The following is a 21,352-nucleotide window of genomic DNA, read 5'->3' on the forward strand; positions in this document are numbered from 1 at the left end:
CATCAACCAATGGTTGCGTGTCACGTCATCGACTGTACCGTCGTGCACCAGATTGCTATAACATATGTGGTTAGTTGATAAGTTAAACACCTAACCAGGCATCATTGTAAGATCTGGCATGCATCAGCAATGTTCGAACAGGGGAACATGACAATAGCGATCTGATGCGTACGACTGCACAGTCGATGACATGGAACACAAACATTGGTTGATACAATGCAACACCTGAACATCATAACATCTCCCTAACAGGGGTAGAGAACTCTTGCGCTGAGTCATATAACGAACATCTTTCATGAGACGCTTTTATCCAAAGCGACTTAGTCATGCGTGCACATATTTAAATCGTTTTTGTAACACAAGCTTTACAAATTGTAATGGCTATCTCTTAATCTACTAAATGTTAAACCAGCAACATGAAAATATGTTGTGGACTAGATTTGGTCCCTGTCCCCTATTTGAGAATCAGGGGTGGAACTTTGACGTTTTAGGTAGTTTCATAATAGAGCTTAACTGAAGCCTATTCTTGAATGTGTTGTGATAAGGTGCTGTGGACAAATTTGAGCATCCTTGAAGACTGACAATCAGGTTTAATACAGAATGCTTCAGCGTGGACATACTGCACAACAGCTGTCAGTGAGGCTTTGATTCATCAGTTACGTGCATTATCTTGCTTAGTTACCAGTAGGTACTTAAAGCCATGTCTTTTTCTTTCAAAATGGTCATTAGACCAAATTAAAATTTGTCAATAACCAGCACATTGCTGATGACTACTGTGCACCCATGCCATCATTGTGTTGTCAATGTATTCCAGACTTCCTGGAGATGGTGTCTCCTACTGTAATATTCTTTGCAGGTGGTGCATGATGATGTTACACTTTCACTGCTGTGGTGTCATCCATTGGAGATATAGCCCAGGGCAGGTACAAGGGGCTCGCAGAGCAATTACTGCAGTAATTTGACTATCATACTATTTCATTGTCATCAATAGTCAGTTGCTACATGGGCTATTCAGTTTGACTACAAAATAATGATCAATGGTGTGGAAGACATTTATTACATTTTACTGACAAGAAAAAAGTTAGAAATAAACATTCAGTGAACAGCTTCTTATAGTACATCCTACTCCTCTCCGGCTCCTGGTAGCACAATCTTGCTTGGGTCATAGTAGTTCTCCTCCATAAGAAGAAGACCTGCAGCCTCCCTCTGTGTGATCAACCTTTCTGCTTCCCTCCTGGCCCACTGCCTCATACTGGTGAGAAAAAGACAGGCCAAAAAGATTTATCAAATAGTGTTTGATGATCAATTCAATATAGTACATAGTTGTTTGCCGTAGTGCACATTGCTCTCCATTTAACAAAAAAAAAATGAATCCCATTAGCACAGTATACATGATCCCCATTTTAGCTCCAAGATGCCATCAATTTGAAAAAAGGAAAAAGTAGACAGTGCTGAGCCCAGGACCTCCACATTTGGCTTCTTCACCTGTGAGATTGTCTGAGACCAGCCACCTGGACAGCTGATGAATCTGTTTGCACAACCAAATTTCTGCACAAACTGTTAGAAACCGTCTCAGGGAAGCCCATCTGTGTGCTCGTCGTCCTCACCAGGGTCTTGACCCGACGGCAGTTCAGAGTCGTAACAGAGTGGGCAAATGCTCACCTTCAATGGCCACTGGCACAGTGGAGAAGTGTGCTCTTCATGGATGAATCCCAGTTTCAACTGTACCGGGTAGAGATGGCTGACCGTATATATGGCATTGTGTGGGTGAGTGGTTTGCTGATGTCAACATTGTAAAGAGTGCCCCATGGTGGCAGTGGGGTTATGGTATGTTTAGGCATAAGCTACAGACAACGAACACAATTGCATTTTATCGATGGCAATTTGAATCCACAGAGATACCGTGACGAGATCCTGGCCCATTGTCATGCTATTCATCCGCCACAATCACCTCATGTTTCAGCATGATAATGCACGGACCCATGTCTAAGATCTGCACACAATTCCTGGATGTGCAAAATGTTCCAGTTCTTCCATGGCCTGCATACTCACCAGACATGTCACCCATTGAGCATGTTCGGGAAGCTCTGGATCGGTGTACGGTGTGTTCCAGTTCCCACCAATATCTAGCAACTTCACACAGACATTAAAGAGGAGTGGGACAACATTCCACAGGCCACAATCAACAACCTGATCAACTCTATGCGAAGGAGATGTCGTGCTGCATGGTTCTCTCCAACTGGTTCCTTTTAAAAAATGTTTTATTTACGTATCTGTGACCAACAAATGCATATCTTTATTCCCAGTTATGTGAAGTGCATAGATTAGGGCCTAATTCATTTCAATTAACTGATTTCCTTACATGAACTGTAACTCAGTAAAACCTATGAAATTGTTGTACAATTTGCCCAATAAAATTGTATTTTTGTTCAGGCATTGCCTAGATCGGCCCATTTCGCCCAAACAGCATGTGTCAAAGCTATCTTGTAAGTATTCCGTAGTCTGGCTTTTTTAATGGCGGTTTTGGAGCAGTGTCTTCTTCCATGCTGAGCGTCCTTTCAGGTTATGTCGATATAAGACTAATTTTACTGTGGATATAGATACTTTTGTACCCGTTTCCTCCAGCCTCGTCACAAGGTCCTTTGCTGTTGTTCTGGGATTGATTTGCACTTTTCGCACCAAAGTACGTTCATCTCGAGGAGACAGAACGTGTAACCTTAGTGGTATGACGGCTGCGTGGTCCCATGGTGTTTATACTTGCGTACTATTGTTTGTACAGATGAGCGTGGTACCTTCAGGCGTTTGGAAATTGCTCCCAAGGATGAACCAGACATGTGGAGGTCTACAATTTTTTTTTAAGGTCTTGGCTGATTTCTTTTCATTTTCCCATGATGTCAAGGCACTGAGTTTGAAGGTAGGCCTTGAAATACATCCACAGGTAAACTGCCAATTGACTCATGATGTCAATTAGCCTATCAGAAGCTTCTAAAGCCATGACATCACTTTCTAGAATTTTCCAAGCTGTTTAAAAGGCACAGTCAACATAGTGTATGTAAACTTCTGACCCACTGGAATTGTGATAGTGAAATAATCTGTAAACAATTGTTGGAAAAATGACTTTGGCCATGCACAAAGTAGATGTTCTAACCGACTTTCCAAAACTATAGTTTGTTACCAAGACATTTGTGGAGTGGTTGAAAAAACGAGTTTTAATGACTCCAACATTAGTGTATGTAAACTTCCGACTTCAACTATATGTGAAAACTGCAAATTTCTATGTTTTGTAGTAACATCAGTGTTTTATTTTATTTTTACCTTTATTTTACTAGGCAAGTCAGTTAAGAAAAAAATATTATTTTCAATGACGGCCTAGGAACAGTAGGTTAACTGCCTGTTCAGGGGCAGAACGACAGATATGTGTCTTGCAACACTAACTCAAAAAAGTTCTGGGACACTGTAAAGTCCATGGAGAATAAGAACACCTCCTCCCAGCTGCCCACTGCACTGAAGATAGGAAACACTGTCACCACTGATAAATCCACCATAATTGAGAATTTCAATAAGCATTTTTCTACGGCTGGCCATGCTTTCCACCTGGCTACTCCTACCCCTGTCAATAGCACTGCACCCCCAACAGCAACTCGCCCAAGCCTTCCCCATTTCTCCTTCTCCCAAATCCATTCAGCTGATGTTCTGAAAGAGCTGCAAAATCTGGACCCCTACAAATCAGCCGGGCTAGACAATCTGGACCCTTTCTTTCTAAAATTATCTGCCAAAATTGTTGCCACCCCTATTACTAGCCTGTTCAATCTCTCTTTCGTGTCGTCTGAGATTCCCAAAGATTGGAAAGCAGCTGCGGTCATCCCCCTCTTCAAAGGGGGGGACACTCTTGACCCAAACTGCTACAGACCTATATCTATCCTACCATGCCTTTCTAAGGTCTTCGAAAGCCAAGTCAACAAACAGATTACCGACCATTTCGAATCTCACCATACCTTCTCTGCTATGCAATCTGGTTTCAGAGCTGGTCATGGGTGCACCTCAGCCACGCTCAAGGTCCTAAACGATATCTTAACCGCCATCGATAAGAAACATTACTGTGCAGCCGTATTCATTGATCTGGTCAAGGCTTTCGACTCTGTCAATCACCACATCCTCATCGGCAGACTCAACAGCCTTGGTTTCTCAAATGATTGCCTCGCCTGGTTCACCAAATACTTCTCTGATAGAGTTCAGTGTGTCAAATCGGAGGGTCTGCTGTCCGGACCTCTGGCAGTCTCTATGGGGGTGCCACAGGGTTCAATTCTTGGACCGACTCTCTTCTCTGTATACATCAAAGAGGTCGCTCTTGCTGCTGGTGAGTCTCTGATCCACCTCTACGCAGACGACACCATTCTGTATACTTCCGGCCCTTCTTTGGACACTGTGTTAACAACCATCCAGGCAAGCTTCAATGCCATACAACTCTCCTTCCGTGGCCTCCAATTGCTCTTAAATACAAGTAAAACTAAATGCATGCTCTTCAACCGATCGCTACCTGCACCTACCCGCCTGTCCAACATCACTACTCTGGACGGCTCTGACTTAGAATACGTGGACAACTACAAATACTTAGGTGTCTGGTTAGACTGTAAACTCTCCTTCCAGACCCATATCAAACATCTCCAATCCAAAGTTAAATCTAGAATTGGCTTCCTATTTCGCAACAAAGCATCCTTCACTCATGCTGCCAAACATACCCTTGTAAAACTGACCATCCTACCAATCCTCGACTTTGGCGATGTCATTTACAAAATAGCCTCCAATACCCTACTCAACAAATTGGATGCAGTCTATCACAGTGCAATCCGTTTTGTCACCAAAGCCCCATATACTACCCACCATTGCGACCTGTACGCTCTCGTTGGCTGGCCCTCGCTTCATACTCGTCGCCAAACCCACTGGCTCCATGTCATCTACAAGACCCTGCTAGGTAAAGTCCCCCCTTATCTCAGCTCGCTGGTCACCATAGCATCTCCCACCTGTAGCACACGCTCCGGCAGGTATATCTCTCTAGTCACCCCCAAAACCAATTCTTTCTTTGGCCGCCTCTCTTTACAGTTCTCTGCTGCCAATGACTGGAACGAACTACAAAAATCTCTGAAACTGGAAACACTTATCTCCCTCATTAGCTTTAAGCACCAACTGTCAGAGCAGCTCACAGATTACTGCACCTGTACATAGCCCACCTATAATTTAGCCCAAACAACTACCTCTTTCCCAACTGTATTTCATTTATTTATTTATTTTGCTCCTTTGCACCCCATTATTTTTATTTCTACTTTGCACATTCTTCCATTGCAAAACTACCATTCCAGTGTTTTACTTGTTATATTGTATTTACCTTGCCACCATGGCCTTTTTTGCCTTTACCTCCCTTCTCACCTCATTTGCTCACATTGTATATAGACTTGTTTATACTGTATTATTGACTGTATGTTTGTTTTACTCCATGTGTAACTCTGTGTCGTTGTATCTGTCGAACTGCTTTGCTTTATCTTGGCCAGGTCGCAATTGTAAATGAGAACTTGTTCTCAACTTGCCTACCTGGTTAAATAAAGGTAAAATAAATAAATAAATAAATAAATATGTAACTTGTCAGCTCGGGGATTCGAACTTGCAACCTTCCGGTTACTAGTCCAACGCTCTAACCATTAGGCTACCCTGCCGCCCCGTGTGCATTGCATACTAATTGGTTGATGATGTTACTACAAAACATAGAAATGTGCAGTTTTCACATATGTTGAGGTTGTGCTGGAGATGATGAATATGAAGCGGACACTTAAAAGTCCCTAGACTTATCTTCCCCTATGTTTTTTTTTTTTTTACTACAAAACATAGAAACGTGCAATATTCACATGTTTATGTGGTGGTGGTTTTGATGATGAATATGAAGTAGAGCAATTTTGGAATGTCCCTTTAACCGAAAATATCTGTTATAAAACATTCATCAGTGTAGTTTGGTTGCATTCATCTAGCTCGTTTTTTGTGGGGTCCTCCTAGCAGTGTTATATTTTTACTGTAGCTCGGCTTTTCAGTTGTCACTTACTCATTGTGCACCTACTTGCATCATTGTGTAAGTGATGAAGATCAAGCCACAAAGTAACAAAGAGGGATGTGCAGTGTGCTTAAACATACCCATGGTCTGGTAAATAGTGGATGAAGGTACCCCCAACCACAATAGCCATGGAGATACCAAAGAAGAAGGCCATCCTCATGTTCCACTCGTCAACGACAGGATCCTGAGAGAACCCATGATAATCTCGATTCTGTAGAGATTTGAGATATTGTTATTATGCTTTCATGCTACACTGGATTGTTTGCTAGCTAGTATTTACTACACCTGAGTGCAGTTAGTAAAGTATTTAGGCACTATGTTTGACTGAAGGAATGTGTATCGTTAAGTCGAACTACATTGAATGTGTAATATTGTCAATAATACCAGATATGAGCTGGCTAGCAAGAGTAGGGTATTTCCGTTTAGATTCAGAACCAACTCACCTTCTCGAACGCGCTGACCTCTGCGTGTCCATGACTTTCCGTGGCACGTGAGGGCTGCAAATCCGATACAGTGGCCGAACCAGCAGCACCCGAGGGTGGAGATTGCGATACGAACCGAGCCCCAAACGCCGGATTTGTGCGAAAACGGGCCAAGGCAGGCCTAAACCGTGACAACCGGGCGAGCATTTTGACAGGGCAACACTGTCGTGTCGACCCGGCACCGGAATTTTTTGCCCTTTTCTTCAGCTTGTGGAACAGAAGCAGATCATTTCAAAAGAGGTTACTGATCGCCGCCTACTGGGCGGGATGTGTCTGCTTGTCAGTGGATGTCACCTACCACGAGCACAGCCTACTGGAAATAGTTGCGAAATATATATTTCTTATGAGGTGCAATGTTTGTTGAGCAAATATTGAATTCAAGATTTCAACGAATTAAAAAAATACGGGAAAAACGAGCACCCTTGCCTTTCTAGCACTAACACCCGCACTTTTCTTTTCTTACTAGCACTGACTTTGCTGATAGATACTTTGAGAAGTTTAACTTAATATGACTATGATTTGTGGTTTTCTCTACTAGCAACCTTTTAGATGATCTGTAAATCGCTCTGGATAAGAGCGTCTGCTAAATTACAATTATTTTTTTAAAAGTCAAACGTTATCCACTATTATTGGGCAAATTGCCAAAATTGCTTCATTTATTTCCAAATTGCTTCATTCATACAGTGATTAGAATGACTGTCTTCAAAATGTATGGTAATCAGGCATCCAAGATCTTAAACTGTATCTCTAATACACTGCCTGTCGCTTTTATACTATTTGATTACATATTTTTTATTTCACTTTCGTCTTTTATATTGCCTAAAGTCTGTAAGTCTTCTATGTTTAAAACCTCTACAGGATCGGTGGGTCCCCGTGGGACGGTTGAGCTAACGTAGGCTAATGCGATTAGCATGAGGTTGTAAGTAATAAGAAAATTTCCCGGGACATAGACATATCTGATATTGGCAGAAAGCTTAAATTATTGTTAATCTAACTGCACTGTCCAATTTACAGTAGCTATGAAAGTGAAAGAATACCATGCTATTGTTTGAGAGTGCACAGTTTTAAACTTGAAAAGTTATTAATAAACCAATTAGGCACATTTGGGCAGTCTTGATACATTTTGAACAGAAATGCAATGGTTCATTGGATCAGTCTAAAATGTTGCACATGCACTGCTGTCATCTAGTGGCCAAAATTTAAATTGTGCCTGGTCTGGAATAATACATTATGGCCTTTCTCTTGCATTTCAAAGATGATTGTACAAAAAAAAAATGCATGTTTATTTCTTTGTATTATCTTTTACCAGATCTAATGTCTTATATTCTCCTACATTCATTTCACATTTCCACAAACTTCAAAGGGTTTCCTTTCAAATGGTATCAAGAATATGCATGTCCTGAGCTACAGGCAGTTAGATTTGGGTGGATCCTTAAACATAGCTAGCTAGTGCATCTGGCATTTTGTGCAACAATTGCGTAACAATGCTGCAAAAAGGTCATGATGGTCAGGGGGAGGTATGAGTTTATTAACCTTACGGGAATGGGATGCATGCCTTTCCTATTTGTTTCCAAATTCCAATAAAGTGAAACATAAACCAGAGGGAAGAGGTGAAGTGAGAGGGCACACTCCTGTGAGAATACAGCAATAAGTAGACCAATCATAGAGAGACTGATATGCAGAGCAGATCACCTGCCTTCCTCGCCTTTGGGACGACTCCCATTGTTAGGGCAGAGACAATACCATCTCGTCATTATATACAGTATCTCTGGAGAAGCCTGCTAGGTGAGAGTGGACAGAGAGCTAGAGTAAGAAATACTAGGCATAGACCGACAGAGAAATGGTCCAGGTGTTGTGGACTTCATTGGTTTTGCTGATCACCTTCAGAGAATCAGGTCAGTGACTTTATTATTGTTGTTTAAAAATAAATATTTATTTTCAACCTCATAACATCAGTAAACTAAATGTGATATTTAGTATATTGAGTTGTGAATACAACACTTCACTATTATGCTAGACACATCACGTTACTTTTTAATAATATGGTAAAATGCTAGAAAAATGATTGTTCTAGTCACTGCTTCAATCTATATGTTTCCAGTATCACAGGAGGTGAAATGTTACAGCAGGTTTGATAATGGGGATTGTGGCGATCTCCTGGGAGAGGTGACAATTGAAGACTGTTGTCTTAACCCTCACTATGGCTACATTGGAGCAGATGGAAAATGCAAGTTTTGTGGGTGAGTCTCAATTGGTTTCAGATTTGGACGACAATGTCCCAGTGCAGGATGTGATATGGTGGGTTTTATGTCACCTGTAGCCCAGCTTCGTGGTCTGAATGGACTACTTGGGGCCGCTGCTCTGTCCCCTGTAAGGAGGGAGTTTCGCAGAGACGACGAGAATGCCAGGGACAGGGAAAATGTCCTCTGACGAGTAGCCTTGAAGAGCTTCAGAAACTAACGTTAGAGACCAAAGTCTGCATTGAGCCAGACTGTTGTCCAGGTACAGACCCTTTCTAACAGTCAGGGAACGTAAATTCAATAATATCTGAAGTCAAGGTATTTTGTGCCTCTTTTGATGATCTTGCTGAAAATTGTTCAGAACATGGACAATGGAGCAAGTGGGGTGAGTGGCAGCCCTGTTCAGCAACTTGTGAGAAGGGCATGAGAAAGAGAATGAGGACATGCACCGAACCACCACCTAGATGTGGAAGCAGCTGCGAAGGTCCAAGTGAAGAGGAGGAACACTGCGTGGTTGATCGCGTCTGTCCAAGTAAAGACCATCATGATTTAGACACAATCTATTCCTTCACGTAATGCAATAACCATCTCCATAAATGATACAAGTTTGACATGTTTTCACCACTCACCTCCTATTTCGACTGTAGCCCATGGTGGTTGGTCAAACTGGGAGAGTTGGCAGCCATGCTCAGGCACTTGTGCAAGGGAGGATTTACCCAGACCTACACAGCGGCGCTGCAGATCATGCTCCAATCCACCACCATCCTCAGTGCCCCCTGGTGATGAATGCCCTGGGTTAGGGAGCGAAACTAGGACCTGTGATGAGCTTCCTTCATGTCCTGGTAAATGACATGGCAAAGCAATCAAATTTTCCTCTGAGGTTCTGACTGATATCCTAAAGATATTGCTTGTATTCATACACAGAATGTAGCAATAACATGTACTCATAGTGTATGTAAAACAAACCTCCCCCTTTATCCTCAACAGTGAATGGTAACTGGGGACCGTGGGGCCCCCCCAGCTCCTGCTCCGTTACCTGTGGGGTGGGGGTTAATGAAATGCTCAGACAGTGTGACAACCCAGCCACTAAACATGGAGGTCTGCCCTGCTCTGGATCTAATAAAGGCACACAAATCTGCAATACCAAAAACCATTGCCCAGGTAAAATACTGACAGCCAGAGAATAACCCATTCCCTCTGCCCATTTCATCAGTTATTAACCTCTGAGCAAATGTTGTTTTTAGTGAATGAGTCATTTGATCAAACTTAGCCTCTCTTGAGAGGATTATAGCTTTCACACAACTGAGATCAGATGTTTATTTTAGTAACTGTAATTATAATATTATATACTTTAACAGTAATACTATTACTGTTGTTATGATATGGGGTGTAGTTTAGTGTTAGCAAAAGATAGACAGAACCCTTCCACACCACATCTCTAGGTGGCAGCGGTAACGGGGTCCAAGTATTGTGCGAGGCCTTGATAAGCACACAGGTACGGCCTGCCAGTGTTTGTTTTGCGTTACCTTTTTAGTTTAGTTTTTTTGTTCTTTTCTTTTTGTATATAATTATTTTCGTCACCATAAACTGAACAAATGATAATCCCCTTGGCTGGCCAACCTGGGGTTCAAGACCCCTCGGCCCTGGACCGAGTTAAGGTTGCTGTCCCCTGGGGGCACATGCTATCCGCATACTTTTACTTTTCACATAAATGCACAGATTAAATCAGGTTACAGACCATTTAGCTAGTCCTAGGTCCCCTAGACATAGCGAGTGTATCAACATCTGTAGGCTAGCTAGTTGGTTTCGTAACACTGTATATGGTGTTCAGTAGTGAAACCATTGTATCCTTCAAGCCCTCCTAACAACTGAAAGACTTCCCATGGGGATAATAGTTATTTTTTTGTTCCACAGTGGATGGTCAGTGGTCGCAGTGGGGGACATGGGAAGAATGTAAATCTAATAGAGGAAACATTAAGTGTCGAAAAATTGGTGGACAGCAAAGACGCCAAAGATGGTGTGAACACACAGGTTTTGGTGGGTTGACGTGTGAAGGAAAGATCACAGACTACAGGCCCTGCTTTGACATTAAATCTTGCTACTGTGAGTTCATTTTTTTTCTCCATTGATTGAGCTGTGTTTGTTTTAATGCCTCTTTCAACTTTAATTCAATCCAAGTGTTGCATTGTTTTTCAGTGATAGTTGAATACAAATCAGATTTCATGACCAGTAGGCTAAGAAGTTATGTTCCTCACATAATGCTTCGCTTGTGTTTAGTTGATAGTAAGTTGAGTGAATGGAGTGAGTGGAGTCATTGTGAGCCCCCCTGTGGAGAAGGAGTCAAAAGGACCAGAGAACGCAAGTGCATACCTAATCTCTCAGAATACCCGTAAGGAGACTGTATAGTATACTGTTATTACACACTGATTAACCAAGTAATTTGTGTGTATCTACTCTTATGCCTCTCAATAAGTAGGCTAAACATGATTTAGGCATTGCTTGGGTTCAGTGGCACATTCAATATTATCTGGTGCGGTGTGAAATCTGTGCACTCTGCTATTGTTTGGTGTGTCAGGTGTAAATTGGGTGAATCTAACTCTTTATTTGCTATTTGTTTCCATGCCAGGGAGGCAATAGGGTATCCTATTAAGGCTAAAGCATATTTTGAAGGGGAGCCAAAAGTGAACTGCACACTGTTGAAGGACACAAAAGAGACTCTGGCTTGTATAAAGGTTCCTCTATGTAACACATAGGTAATACCTTATCATTAACATTGATTTCACAGTTGCAATATCAATTTTAAATGGACTTTGGTCAGCTCTAATGCAATCTCTAAATGTCTGACTTTTTTCAGAGTATTTTGATCAAAACACAAGCCTGGAGGGGGATAAGGATTGTCAACTTAGAAAATGACACATTGAATTGTCTAGCCATGTGATTTCACTGCTTTTGGTCACATATGTCTATGCAGCCTTCATGAACCAGTAGTAACACAAATTAGTTTATTATGACTACACTTTTCATAATAATGTAATTTCCTAAAGAAATAAAATACATTAAAGCAATTCCTTGAAAGGAAGTGAACAGTCTATGAAGTCTTTTGATTTCAAATGCAGCATTGCATTAACTGTAGTGATTATTGAAAACTTCATTCATTCATAACAAATTGTGTGGTGCCAGGACAACAACATCTCCCTCAATGTGAGCAAGACAAAGGAGCAGAGAATGGACCACAGGAAAAGTTCTGCCGAACAGGCTCCATTAACATTGATGGGGCTGTCATGGAGCGGGTTGAGAGTTTCAAGTTCCTTGGTGTCCACATCACCAACAAACTATCATGGTCCAAACACACCAAGACAGTCGTGAAGAGGTCATGAGAAAACCTTTTCCCCCTCAGGAGACTGAAAATAAGCTCCTTTTATTCTCTGCTCCCAAAGCAATAGACGACCAGTTCTTATAGCCTTTAGCCGTACCCTCATTCTACTCCTCCTCTGTTCCTCTGGTGATGTAGAGGTTAACCTAGGCCCTGTGTGTCCCCAGGCACTCTCATTTGTTGACTTCTGCAACCAAAAAAGCTTTGGGTTCATGCATGTTAACATCAGAAGCCTTCTTCCTAAGTTTGCTTTATTCACTGCTTTAGCACACTCCGCCAACCCTGATGTCCTAGCCGTGTCTGAATCCTGGATTAGGAATGCCACCAAAAATTCTGAAATGCAAATTTTGTGGGTGAGTCTCAATTGGTCTACCCTAAAGCCCGGTGCAGATGTTGTCTGTAATACATGGCTTCTGGTTGGGGTATGTACCTACGGTCACTTTTGGGAAGACATCATCAATGCACTTATTGATGCAGCTGGTGACTGATGTGGTATACTCAATCTATCTGCAATATTAAAGCTGATCTACCCCCTAAAAAATATGTTATAATTTTGTATTATTTTATTATGACCCCACACTTCTAAAAACCAAAATTGTGCCCCTGGGTACATTACCAAACATATTTTCGATGTTTAATGGGAACTCTGCCATTCAAAAAATATCAGAGCGATTAATGTTTTGGTAAAACCCTTCAATTGTTTTGGTAAAAAGCTAATGCATGGGACTGGAGAAATGTATTCACTTTAAAATTCAAAGCCAGAGCCATGACATCAACATAAATCATGTTTTGAGGCTTTACATTGCTTGTTTACAATGACATTGTATACGAACAATTAAGTAAAACAAGCTTCTATTCTGGGTTCTGATGGTGTACGACAGTTGAACTAAGCTCATGGGGCACTTATAACGTATACTCTTCCAGAATCAGTGGGTATGTAACGGTAATGTATAATACCAAAAAGTCGATTTAGTCATGCCAGTTTTCTGCTTTCGTATCGTGGCCGAAATAGCTCAGTTGGGAGAGCGTTAGACTGAAGATCTAAAGGTCCCTGGTTCGATCCCGGGTTTCGGCAGTTAATTTTACCTATGTAGCAGTCTCGCGGAACTGTCCTTTTAATGCTTTGCAAAACACCGGTACGTTTTGACTTTATTTTGCACTACCTGCGTTGATGCCAGCTACATAGAAAGGCTGCCTCTCTCGTTCTGTTCTCACTTTATATTCACAACACCCGGCCCGTATATGGATGGAACAATGACGTTATAAACACAGAGTTTCTAAACCCAGAGACGCAACTTCGCGAGATTTACGGGAACGCTTGGAAGCAAACTGAATAGACCAATCCGGGGATATTTAGTTATTTAAATTTGTTGTATTTTTATTATTTTATATTATTATATTTTTTTATTAACAGCAAATCCATACAGGAAGTACATGTTGGAACACAAGTATATTTAAATAGTATACAAAGGACAATTGGGCTTGGGGGTACAATATCACATTACACAAGGACCTTAAGGGACATACATACACTTATAATTCTGACAGCTTTTTTGTTAGTAGAGTATTTAATTGTCTTAAAACATAGTTCAATTTATTTTTATAAGGTAATAAAATGTGGTGTTTCGTTTGTAAATTTACATTTGTGAATATGAGATTTGGCCAAAAGAATAATGAAATTAATTACATTAAATTGTTTCAGCTTTTTCTATTGTAGGTAAAGAATCCAAGTAGTACATCTCTCCACAATAGTGTAAAATCTTAATAAATGTGTTCAATTCTAAATCTACTGATGTCTTGCCACAGTTTCCTTACATGAACACAATGCCAAAAAATATGCAACACTGTTTCTGGGTTTTCATTACAAAAGGTACAATTTGAGTTTATGTTTTCCTTAAACATCTTCATTTAGTGGTTGGCAGGATAATATTTATGAACAATTTTAAAGGAAACTTCCTTAATTTTGTTAATAAATAAGCAACATACAAACTTTTTTTCCAACAGATATCATCAATCAAACCATTCCAATAAGGCATGACATTAGGTATAGATACAACATCCTGCTGAAACAAGGTTCGTATTGCTCTGTTGTTGAATGGACCAAAAGATAAACAAATCTTTCCTACTGATGAGTCAACAGGGTTAATGGGAGGTAGGCTCTGAGGGTCAGGTATTGACACGTTCCTGAATAATAAAGCAATCAATACCTGAGGGAATGGCATCTTTGTAAAGTGATAAGAATTCCTTATAAATAAGTTTTTAAAAACTCTGCATTTGCAAGTTGGCTCACCAATAGGATATTATTTCAGAACCGATATTTAAAAAACAAATAAGTATTTTTTAAAAGTTTTTTACCCCTTTTTCATGGTATCCAATTTTTTAATAGCTACTATATTGTCTCGTCGCTACAACTCCCGTACGGGCTCGGGAGAGACGAAGGTTGAAAGTCATGCATCCTCCGATACACAACCAAACCAAGCCGCACTGCTTCTTAACACAGCGCGCATCCAACCCAGAAGCCAGCCGCACCAATGTGTCGGAGGAAACACTGTGCACCTGGCAACCTTGGTTAGCGCGCACTGCGCCCGACCCGCCACAGGAGTCGCTGGTGCGCGATGAGACAAGGATATCCCTACCGGCCAAGCCCTCCCTATAACCCGGACAACGCTAGGCCAGTTGTGAGTCGCCCCACGGACCTCCCGGTCACGACAGAGCCTGGGCGCGAACCCAGAGTCTCTGGTGGCACAGCTGGCGCTGCAGTACAGCGCCATTAACCACTGCGCACCAACTGTTGTCACCTTCTCACCAAGCTGCTTGGCGATGGTCTTGAGCCCATTCCAGCCTTGTGTAGGTCTACAATCTTGTCCCTGACATCCTTGGAGAGCTCAATGATCTTGGCCATGGTGGAGAGTTTGGAATCTGATTGATTGATTGCTTGCTTCTGTGGACAGGTGTCTTTTATACAGGTAACAAAGTATAAAAGACACCTGGGGGCCAGAAGTCTTTCTGATTGAGAGGGGATCAAATACTTATTTCCCTCATTAAAATGCAAATCAATTTATAACATTTTTGACATGCATTTTTCTGGATTTCTTTTGTTGTCATTCTGTCTCTCACTGTTCAAATAAACCTACCATTAAAAATATAGACGGATCATTTCTTTGTCAGTGGGCAATGTACAAAATCAGCAGGGGATAAAATACTTTTTTCCCTCACTGTACTTAAAAAAAAAAGGTAGTGGCGTGGATCAGAAAACCAGTCAGTATCTAGTGTGACCACCATTTGCTTCATGCAGCGCGACACATATTTTTTCGCATAGAGTTGATCAGGCTGTTGATTGTGGCCTGTGGAATGTTGTCCCACTCCTCTTCAATGGCTGTGCGAAGTTGCTGGATATTAGCTGGAACTGGAACACACTGTCGTACACATCAATCCAGAGCATCCCAAACATGCTCTATGGGTGACATATCTGGTGAGTACAAATTTGACATCAAACCGTTCACCCACACAATGCCATACACGTGGTCTGTGGTTGTGAGGCCGGTTGGACATACTGACAAATTCTCTAAAATGACGTTGGAGAGGTTTTATGATAGAGAAATTAACATTACCTCTCTCTCGCAACCGCTCTGGTGGACATTCCTGAAGTCAGCATGCCAATTGCACGCTCCATCAAAACTTGAGACATCTGTGGCATTGTGTTGTGTGACAAAATGGCATATTTTAGTGGCCTTATATTATCCCCAGCACAAGGTGCTTGATATGCCACACCTGTCAGGTGGATGGATTGTCTTAGCAAAGGATAAATGCTCACTAACAGGGATGTAAACAAATTAGTTTACAAAAGTTGAGAAATAAGCTTTTGTGCGTATGGAACATTTCCGGGATCTTTTATTTCAGCTCATGAAACATGGGAACAACACTTTACATGTTGTGTTTATATTTTTGTTCAGTGTACATTTTCATCATAAAATAAGATGCTTTCTTCCATGGGACTAATCTAGATAGATACAGTGCCTTCGAAAGTATTCACACCCCTTGACTTCTTCCACATTTTTTTTGTTACAGCTTGAATTTAAAATGAACTAAATGTAGATTTTATTTTGTCACTGGCCCACACAATACCCTTTAATATCAAAGTGGAATTATCTTTTTTTGAAATGTTTACAAATTAATAAAAAATGAAAAGCTGAAATGTCTTGAGTCAATCAGTATTCAGCCCCTTTGTTATAGTAAAAATGTGCTTAACAAATCACATAATAAATAGCATGGACTCACTGTGTGCAATAGTAGTGTGAGAAGATAGGTGAGAAAAAAAATAAATTGAATTCAGGATGTAACACAACAAAATCTGGAATAAGTCAAAGGGTTTGAATACTTTCTGAAGGCACTGTATCATGATTTTGTTGTCTGGTTCGTTAAAATATGCAGTATTTATTATTGTCCATGACACCATCTACACTTGGTATTAATAAGATTTAAAATCGAAAATACAGTCAACATGATTACTTAGAATCTATGAAAATGTTTCTAGTATAGTTTGAGATTATGCTCTATTTCAAAATGTGTCCAGCATGCCTGCAGGATTTCACACTCACTGAAATGACTAATAGACAATACTTGTATACACAAATTCAACCCATTATCTAGCCTGTCTTCCCTACACCTAAAGCTAAATGTACTACTTCACTTGATGAAGACATTTTGTGCTGGGTATTGGCATTTCAAAATATTTTAACCCACATTCTCATTGTCCTTGTCCAATACATAGCACTTACAGTACCCTTAAAAAATGTTTCACAAGGACTGGTTTTGGTAGGTCCCACAAAGAAATCAATCAACATTAATGGCTACACACAAGCTGTTCAATATGAAGATAATTAAGCCTTGTTGGTGGAGTAAATAAAGATGAGTATCAAGCTCACAAAAAAACTAACATAAATCAAGGCTACATGTACACAATTACTTCTGGTGATAAGGCACTTCACTGCAAAGAGGATCCATTTAGGCTTACTCGATACAACAAAATGAAGTAATGTCCCCTTCTTGTTACATGGTGTATCAGGACCACATTTCCAATGCTACTGCACATGAAACCATGATACCAACATTCAGTAGGCAAACGTTGCGGAACATTGCAGATAGAAATGTCATGAAAAGAGTTGACATGACTCCCAAGAATTGGAAAGAGATCTCCAAAAATATAAATAAATTCCTGAAGTGTACTTTTTGGAGACAAGGATTTTCCATGATGCCTATGTTATTTTACATGTCAGAGGCAGGTTTGTTCTACATAATATACACTGAACAAAAATATAAATGCAACAATTTCAAAGATTTTACTGAGTTACAGTTCATATAAGGAAATCAGTCATTTGAAATGAATTCATTAGGCCCTAATATATGGATTTCACATGACTGGGAATACAGATATGCATCTGTTGGTCACAAATACCTTTTAAAAAAAAGGTAGGGGCGTGGATCAGTAAACCAGTCAGTATCTAGTGTGACCACTATTGTCCTCATGCAGTATATCTTCTTTGCATAGAGTTGATCAAGCTGTTGATTGTGGCCTGTGGAATGTTGTCCCACTCCTGTTCAATGGCTGTGTGAAGTGGCGGGACCTGGAACACAATGTCATACACATTGATCCAGAGCATCCCAAACATGCTCAACGGGTGACATGTCTGGTGAGTATGGGAGAACTGGGACATTTTCAGCTTCCAGAAATTGTGTACAGATTCTCTAAAACAATGTTGGAGGCGGCTAATTCTTAACACAGCACGCATCCAACCCGGAAGCCAGCCGCACCAATGTGTCGGAGGCTACACCGTGCACCTGGCAACCTTGGCTAGCAAGCACTGCGCCCGGCCCACCACAGGAGTCGCTGGTGCGCGATGAGACAAGGAGATCCCTACCGACCAATCCCTCCCTAACCCGGACGACGCTAGGCCAATTGTGCGTCGCCCCACGGACCTCCCGGTTACAACAGAGCCTGGGCGCGAACCCAGGGACTCTGATGGCACAGCTGGCGCTGCAGTACAGCGCCCTTAACCACTGCGCGAATGTTTCGCTTCAGAGGAAAACCTTGACCAATCAATCAAATATCTTACAGGAAAAGAGAATTCTCCAGCCATACAGTTCCAGACAAATATATTGGCACTCTTGCACTTTTCTTTAATTCCCTATTTCTTCTAAAATAAGTTGAAATTGAAAAAAAGCTTTAGGTCTCCACACCTGGTTATTGGATTGCCAACATTGCAGAACCAATAGATTTTTGTAAACTTTATTTTCTAAACTAAAATTGTAAACTTAAGACAAATGGCAATGACAACATTATTGGCACCCCAGAGCTATAGTACTTGGTGGCACAGACTTTTGCAAGACACAATGCCTTTGGAAAGTATTCAGACCTCTTGACGTTTCCAAAATTGATTAAATTGTTTTTTACCCCCTCAAATCTACACACAATAGCCCATAATGACTAAACCAAAACAGGTTCAGACATTTTCACAAATGTATATAAAAAAATATATATTTAAAAATATATATATATATATTACATTTACATAAGTATTCAGACTCTTTACTCAGTACTTTGTTGAAGCACCTTTGGCAGCGATTACAGCCTCAAGTCTTTTTGGGTATAAGCTTGGCACACCTGTATTTGGGGAGTTTCTCCCATTCCTCTCTGCAGATCCTCTGGATGGGAGCGTCGCTGCAAAGCTATCTTCAGTTCTCTCCAGAGATATTTGATCGGGTTCAAGTCCGGGCTCTGGCTGGGCCACTCAAGGACATTCACAGACTTGTCCCAAAGCCACTCCTGCGTTGTTTTTGCTGTGTGCTTAGGGTCATTTTCCTGTTGGAAGGTGATCCTTCACCCCAGTCTGAGGTCCTGAGCGTTCTGGAGCAGGTTTTCATCAAGGATCTCTCTGTAGTTTGTGCCGTTCATCTTTCCCTCGATCCTGACTAGTCTCTCAGTCCCTGCCGCTGAAAAACATCCCCACAGCATGATGCTGCCACCACCATGCTTCATCGTAGGGAGGGTGCCAGGTTTCCTCCAGACGTGAGGCTGGGCATTCAGGCCAAAGAGTTCAATCTTGGTTTCATCAGATCAGAGAATGTTTTTTCTCATGGTCAGAGAGCCCTTTAGGTTCCTTCTGGCAAACTCCAAGCGGGCTGTCATGTGCCTTTTACTGAGGAGTGGCTTCCACCTGATTGGTGGAGTGCTGCAGAGATGGGAGAACCTTACAGAAGGACAACCATCTCCACAGAGGAACACTGGAGCTCTGTCAGAGTGACCATCGGGTTCTTGGTCACCTCTCTGACCAAGGCCCTTCTTCCCCGATTGCTCAGTTTGGCCTGGTGTACAGCTCTAGGAAAAGTCTTGGTGGTTCCAAAGTTGTTCCCTTTAAGAATGATGAGGCCACTGTGTTTTTGGGGACCTTCAATGAAAGCAGAAATAATTTGGTACCCTTCCCCAGATCTGTGACGACACAATCCTGTCTTGGAGCTCTACGGACAATTACTTCGACCTCATGGCTTGGTTTTGCTATGACATGCACTGTCCTTGGACCTTGTGTAGACAGGTGTGTGCCTTTCCAAATCATGTCCAATCAATTGAATTTACCACGGGTGGACTCCAATCAAGTTTTAGAAACATCTCAAGGACAATCTCAAAGCAAAGGGTCTGAACAGTTATGTAAATAAGGTATTTATGTTATTTATGTTTTACATTTTAAAGTTTTCACTCTGTTTTCGCTCTGTGTGTAGAATAAGTTCATCCGTTTTAGAATAAGGCAATGCAATGTAATGCAATGTAACTGGCAACAAATGCTTCTTGTAGCCATCAATGAGCTTGCTGCTCCTTTCTACTGTCAATTTGTCCCACTCTTCAGCAGCAAACTGCTCGAATTCTTCAATATTTGAGGGGTGCCCTCCACCAACTGCTGTTTTCAGCTCTCGCCATTGGTTATAGATGTGATTCAGATCTGGACTCTTTGCTGGCCAGTCCAGAGTTTCTTCTTGAACCATTACAGCGTGCTTCTGATGTATGTTCAGGTTGTTGACCTGCTGGAAGATCCACAACATTTAACATAGACAGTTTTTGTACACTTGGTTGAACATTGCACTCCAAACCACCTTGATAATATGCTGAGTTCATTATGTATTGAACACATTCAAGTCCAGTACCAGGGGTAGCACACCTCCCCATGTTTTATTGTGGAGAGGGTGTTATTTTCTTCAAATGATTAAATTTGTCCTTTGGTTTAAAATCCTTTTTTTTTTAAATTAAACTTATTCGAGAATAAATAGGGAATTATTTAAGAAAAGTTCAGGGGTGACCATATATGGCCAGAACTGTGCAATACAGTGGGGCAAAAAAGTATTTAGTCAGCCACCAATTGTGCAAGTTCTCCCACTTAAAAAGATGAGGCCTGTAATTTTCATCATAGTTGACGTGTACCTATGACAGACAAAATGAGAAAAAAAATCCAGAAAATCACATTGTAGGATTTTTAATGAATTTATTTGCAAATTATGGTGGAAAATAAGTATTTGGTCACCTACAAACAAGCAAGATTTCTGGCTCTCACAGACCTGTAACTTTTTCTCTGTCCTCCACTCGTTACCTGTATTAATGGCACCTGTTTGAACTTGTTATCAGTATAAAATACACCTGTCCACAACCTCAAACAGTCACACTCCAAACTCCACTATGGCCAAGACGAAAGAGCAAGGACACCAGAAACAAAATTGTAGACCTGCATCAGGCTGGGAAGACTGAATCTGCAATAGGTAAGCAGCTTGGTTTGAAGAAATCAACTGTGGGAGCAATTATTAGGAAATGGAAGACATACAAGACCACTGATAATCTCCCTCGATCTGGGGCTCCACGCAAGATCTCACTCCGTGGGGTCAAAATGATCACAAGAACGGTGAGCAAAAATCCCAGAACCACACGGTCAAAGGTTAATGAAATACAAATGGTATGGATGGTATGGAACCACACGGTGGGACCTAGTGAATGACCTGCAGAGAGCTGGGACCAAAGTAACAAAGCCTACCATCAGCAAGGGCATTGAAGATGAAACGTGGCTGGGTCTTTCAGCATGACAATGATCCCAAACACACCGCCCGGGCAACAAAGGAGTGGCTT

At 41.3% G+C, this 21,352-nt stretch overlaps 2 protein-coding genes and 1 non-coding gene across 4 annotated transcripts; 2 read left to right on the top strand and 1 right to left on the bottom strand.

Moving 5' to 3' along the window:
* Nucleotides 1-575: 575 nt before the first annotated feature.
* Nucleotides 576-6,819, bottom strand: LOC139368679 (NADH dehydrogenase [ubiquinone] 1 beta subcomplex subunit 11, mitochondrial-like). Its single transcript, XM_071107870.1, has 3 exons — nucleotides 6,541-6,819; nucleotides 6,178-6,308; nucleotides 576-1,252 (listed from the first exon to the last, which is right to left on the bottom strand). Exons 1-3 carry the CDS (start codon nucleotides 6,724-6,726, stop codon nucleotides 1,123-1,125), a joined length of 447 nt encoding a protein of 148 aa, XP_070963971.1. The 5' UTR covers nucleotides 6,727-6,819; the 3' UTR covers nucleotides 576-1,122.
* A 1,344-nt stretch (nucleotides 6,820-8,163) lies between these two features.
* On the top strand, nucleotides 8,164-11,898 carry LOC139368677 (properdin-like). Of its 2 annotated transcripts, none has more exons than XM_071107865.1 (10): nucleotides 8,164-8,474; nucleotides 8,681-8,819; nucleotides 8,900-9,081; nucleotides 9,181-9,351; nucleotides 9,467-9,661; nucleotides 9,807-9,980; nucleotides 10,734-10,922; nucleotides 11,097-11,208; nucleotides 11,446-11,572; nucleotides 11,674-11,898. In XM_071107865.1, exons 1-9 carry the CDS (start codon nucleotides 8,420-8,422, stop codon nucleotides 11,570-11,572), a joined length of 1,344 nt encoding a protein of 447 aa, XP_070963966.1. In that variant the 5' UTR covers nucleotides 8,164-8,419; the 3' UTR covers nucleotides 11,674-11,898. The 2 variants fall into 2 exon arrangements, with proteins under 2 accessions (XP_070963966.1, XP_070963965.1); XM_071107864.1 differs by having other exon boundaries at nucleotides 11,446-11,551.
* A 1,296-nt stretch (nucleotides 11,899-13,194) lies between these two features.
* On the top strand, nucleotides 13,195-13,267 carry trnaf-gaa (transfer RNA phenylalanine (anticodon GAA)). Its single transcript has one exon. It is a non-coding gene; the product is annotated as a tRNA-Phe (tRNA).
* The last annotated feature ends 8,085 nt before the right edge of the window (nucleotides 13,268-21,352 follow it).

The sequence above is a fragment of the Oncorhynchus clarkii genome, chromosome 16 (genome assembly GCF_045791955.1).
Source record: "Oncorhynchus clarkii lewisi isolate Uvic-CL-2024 chromosome 16, UVic_Ocla_1.0, whole genome shotgun sequence".
NCBI lineage: Eukaryota > Metazoa > Chordata > Actinopteri > Salmoniformes > Salmonidae > Oncorhynchus > Oncorhynchus clarkii.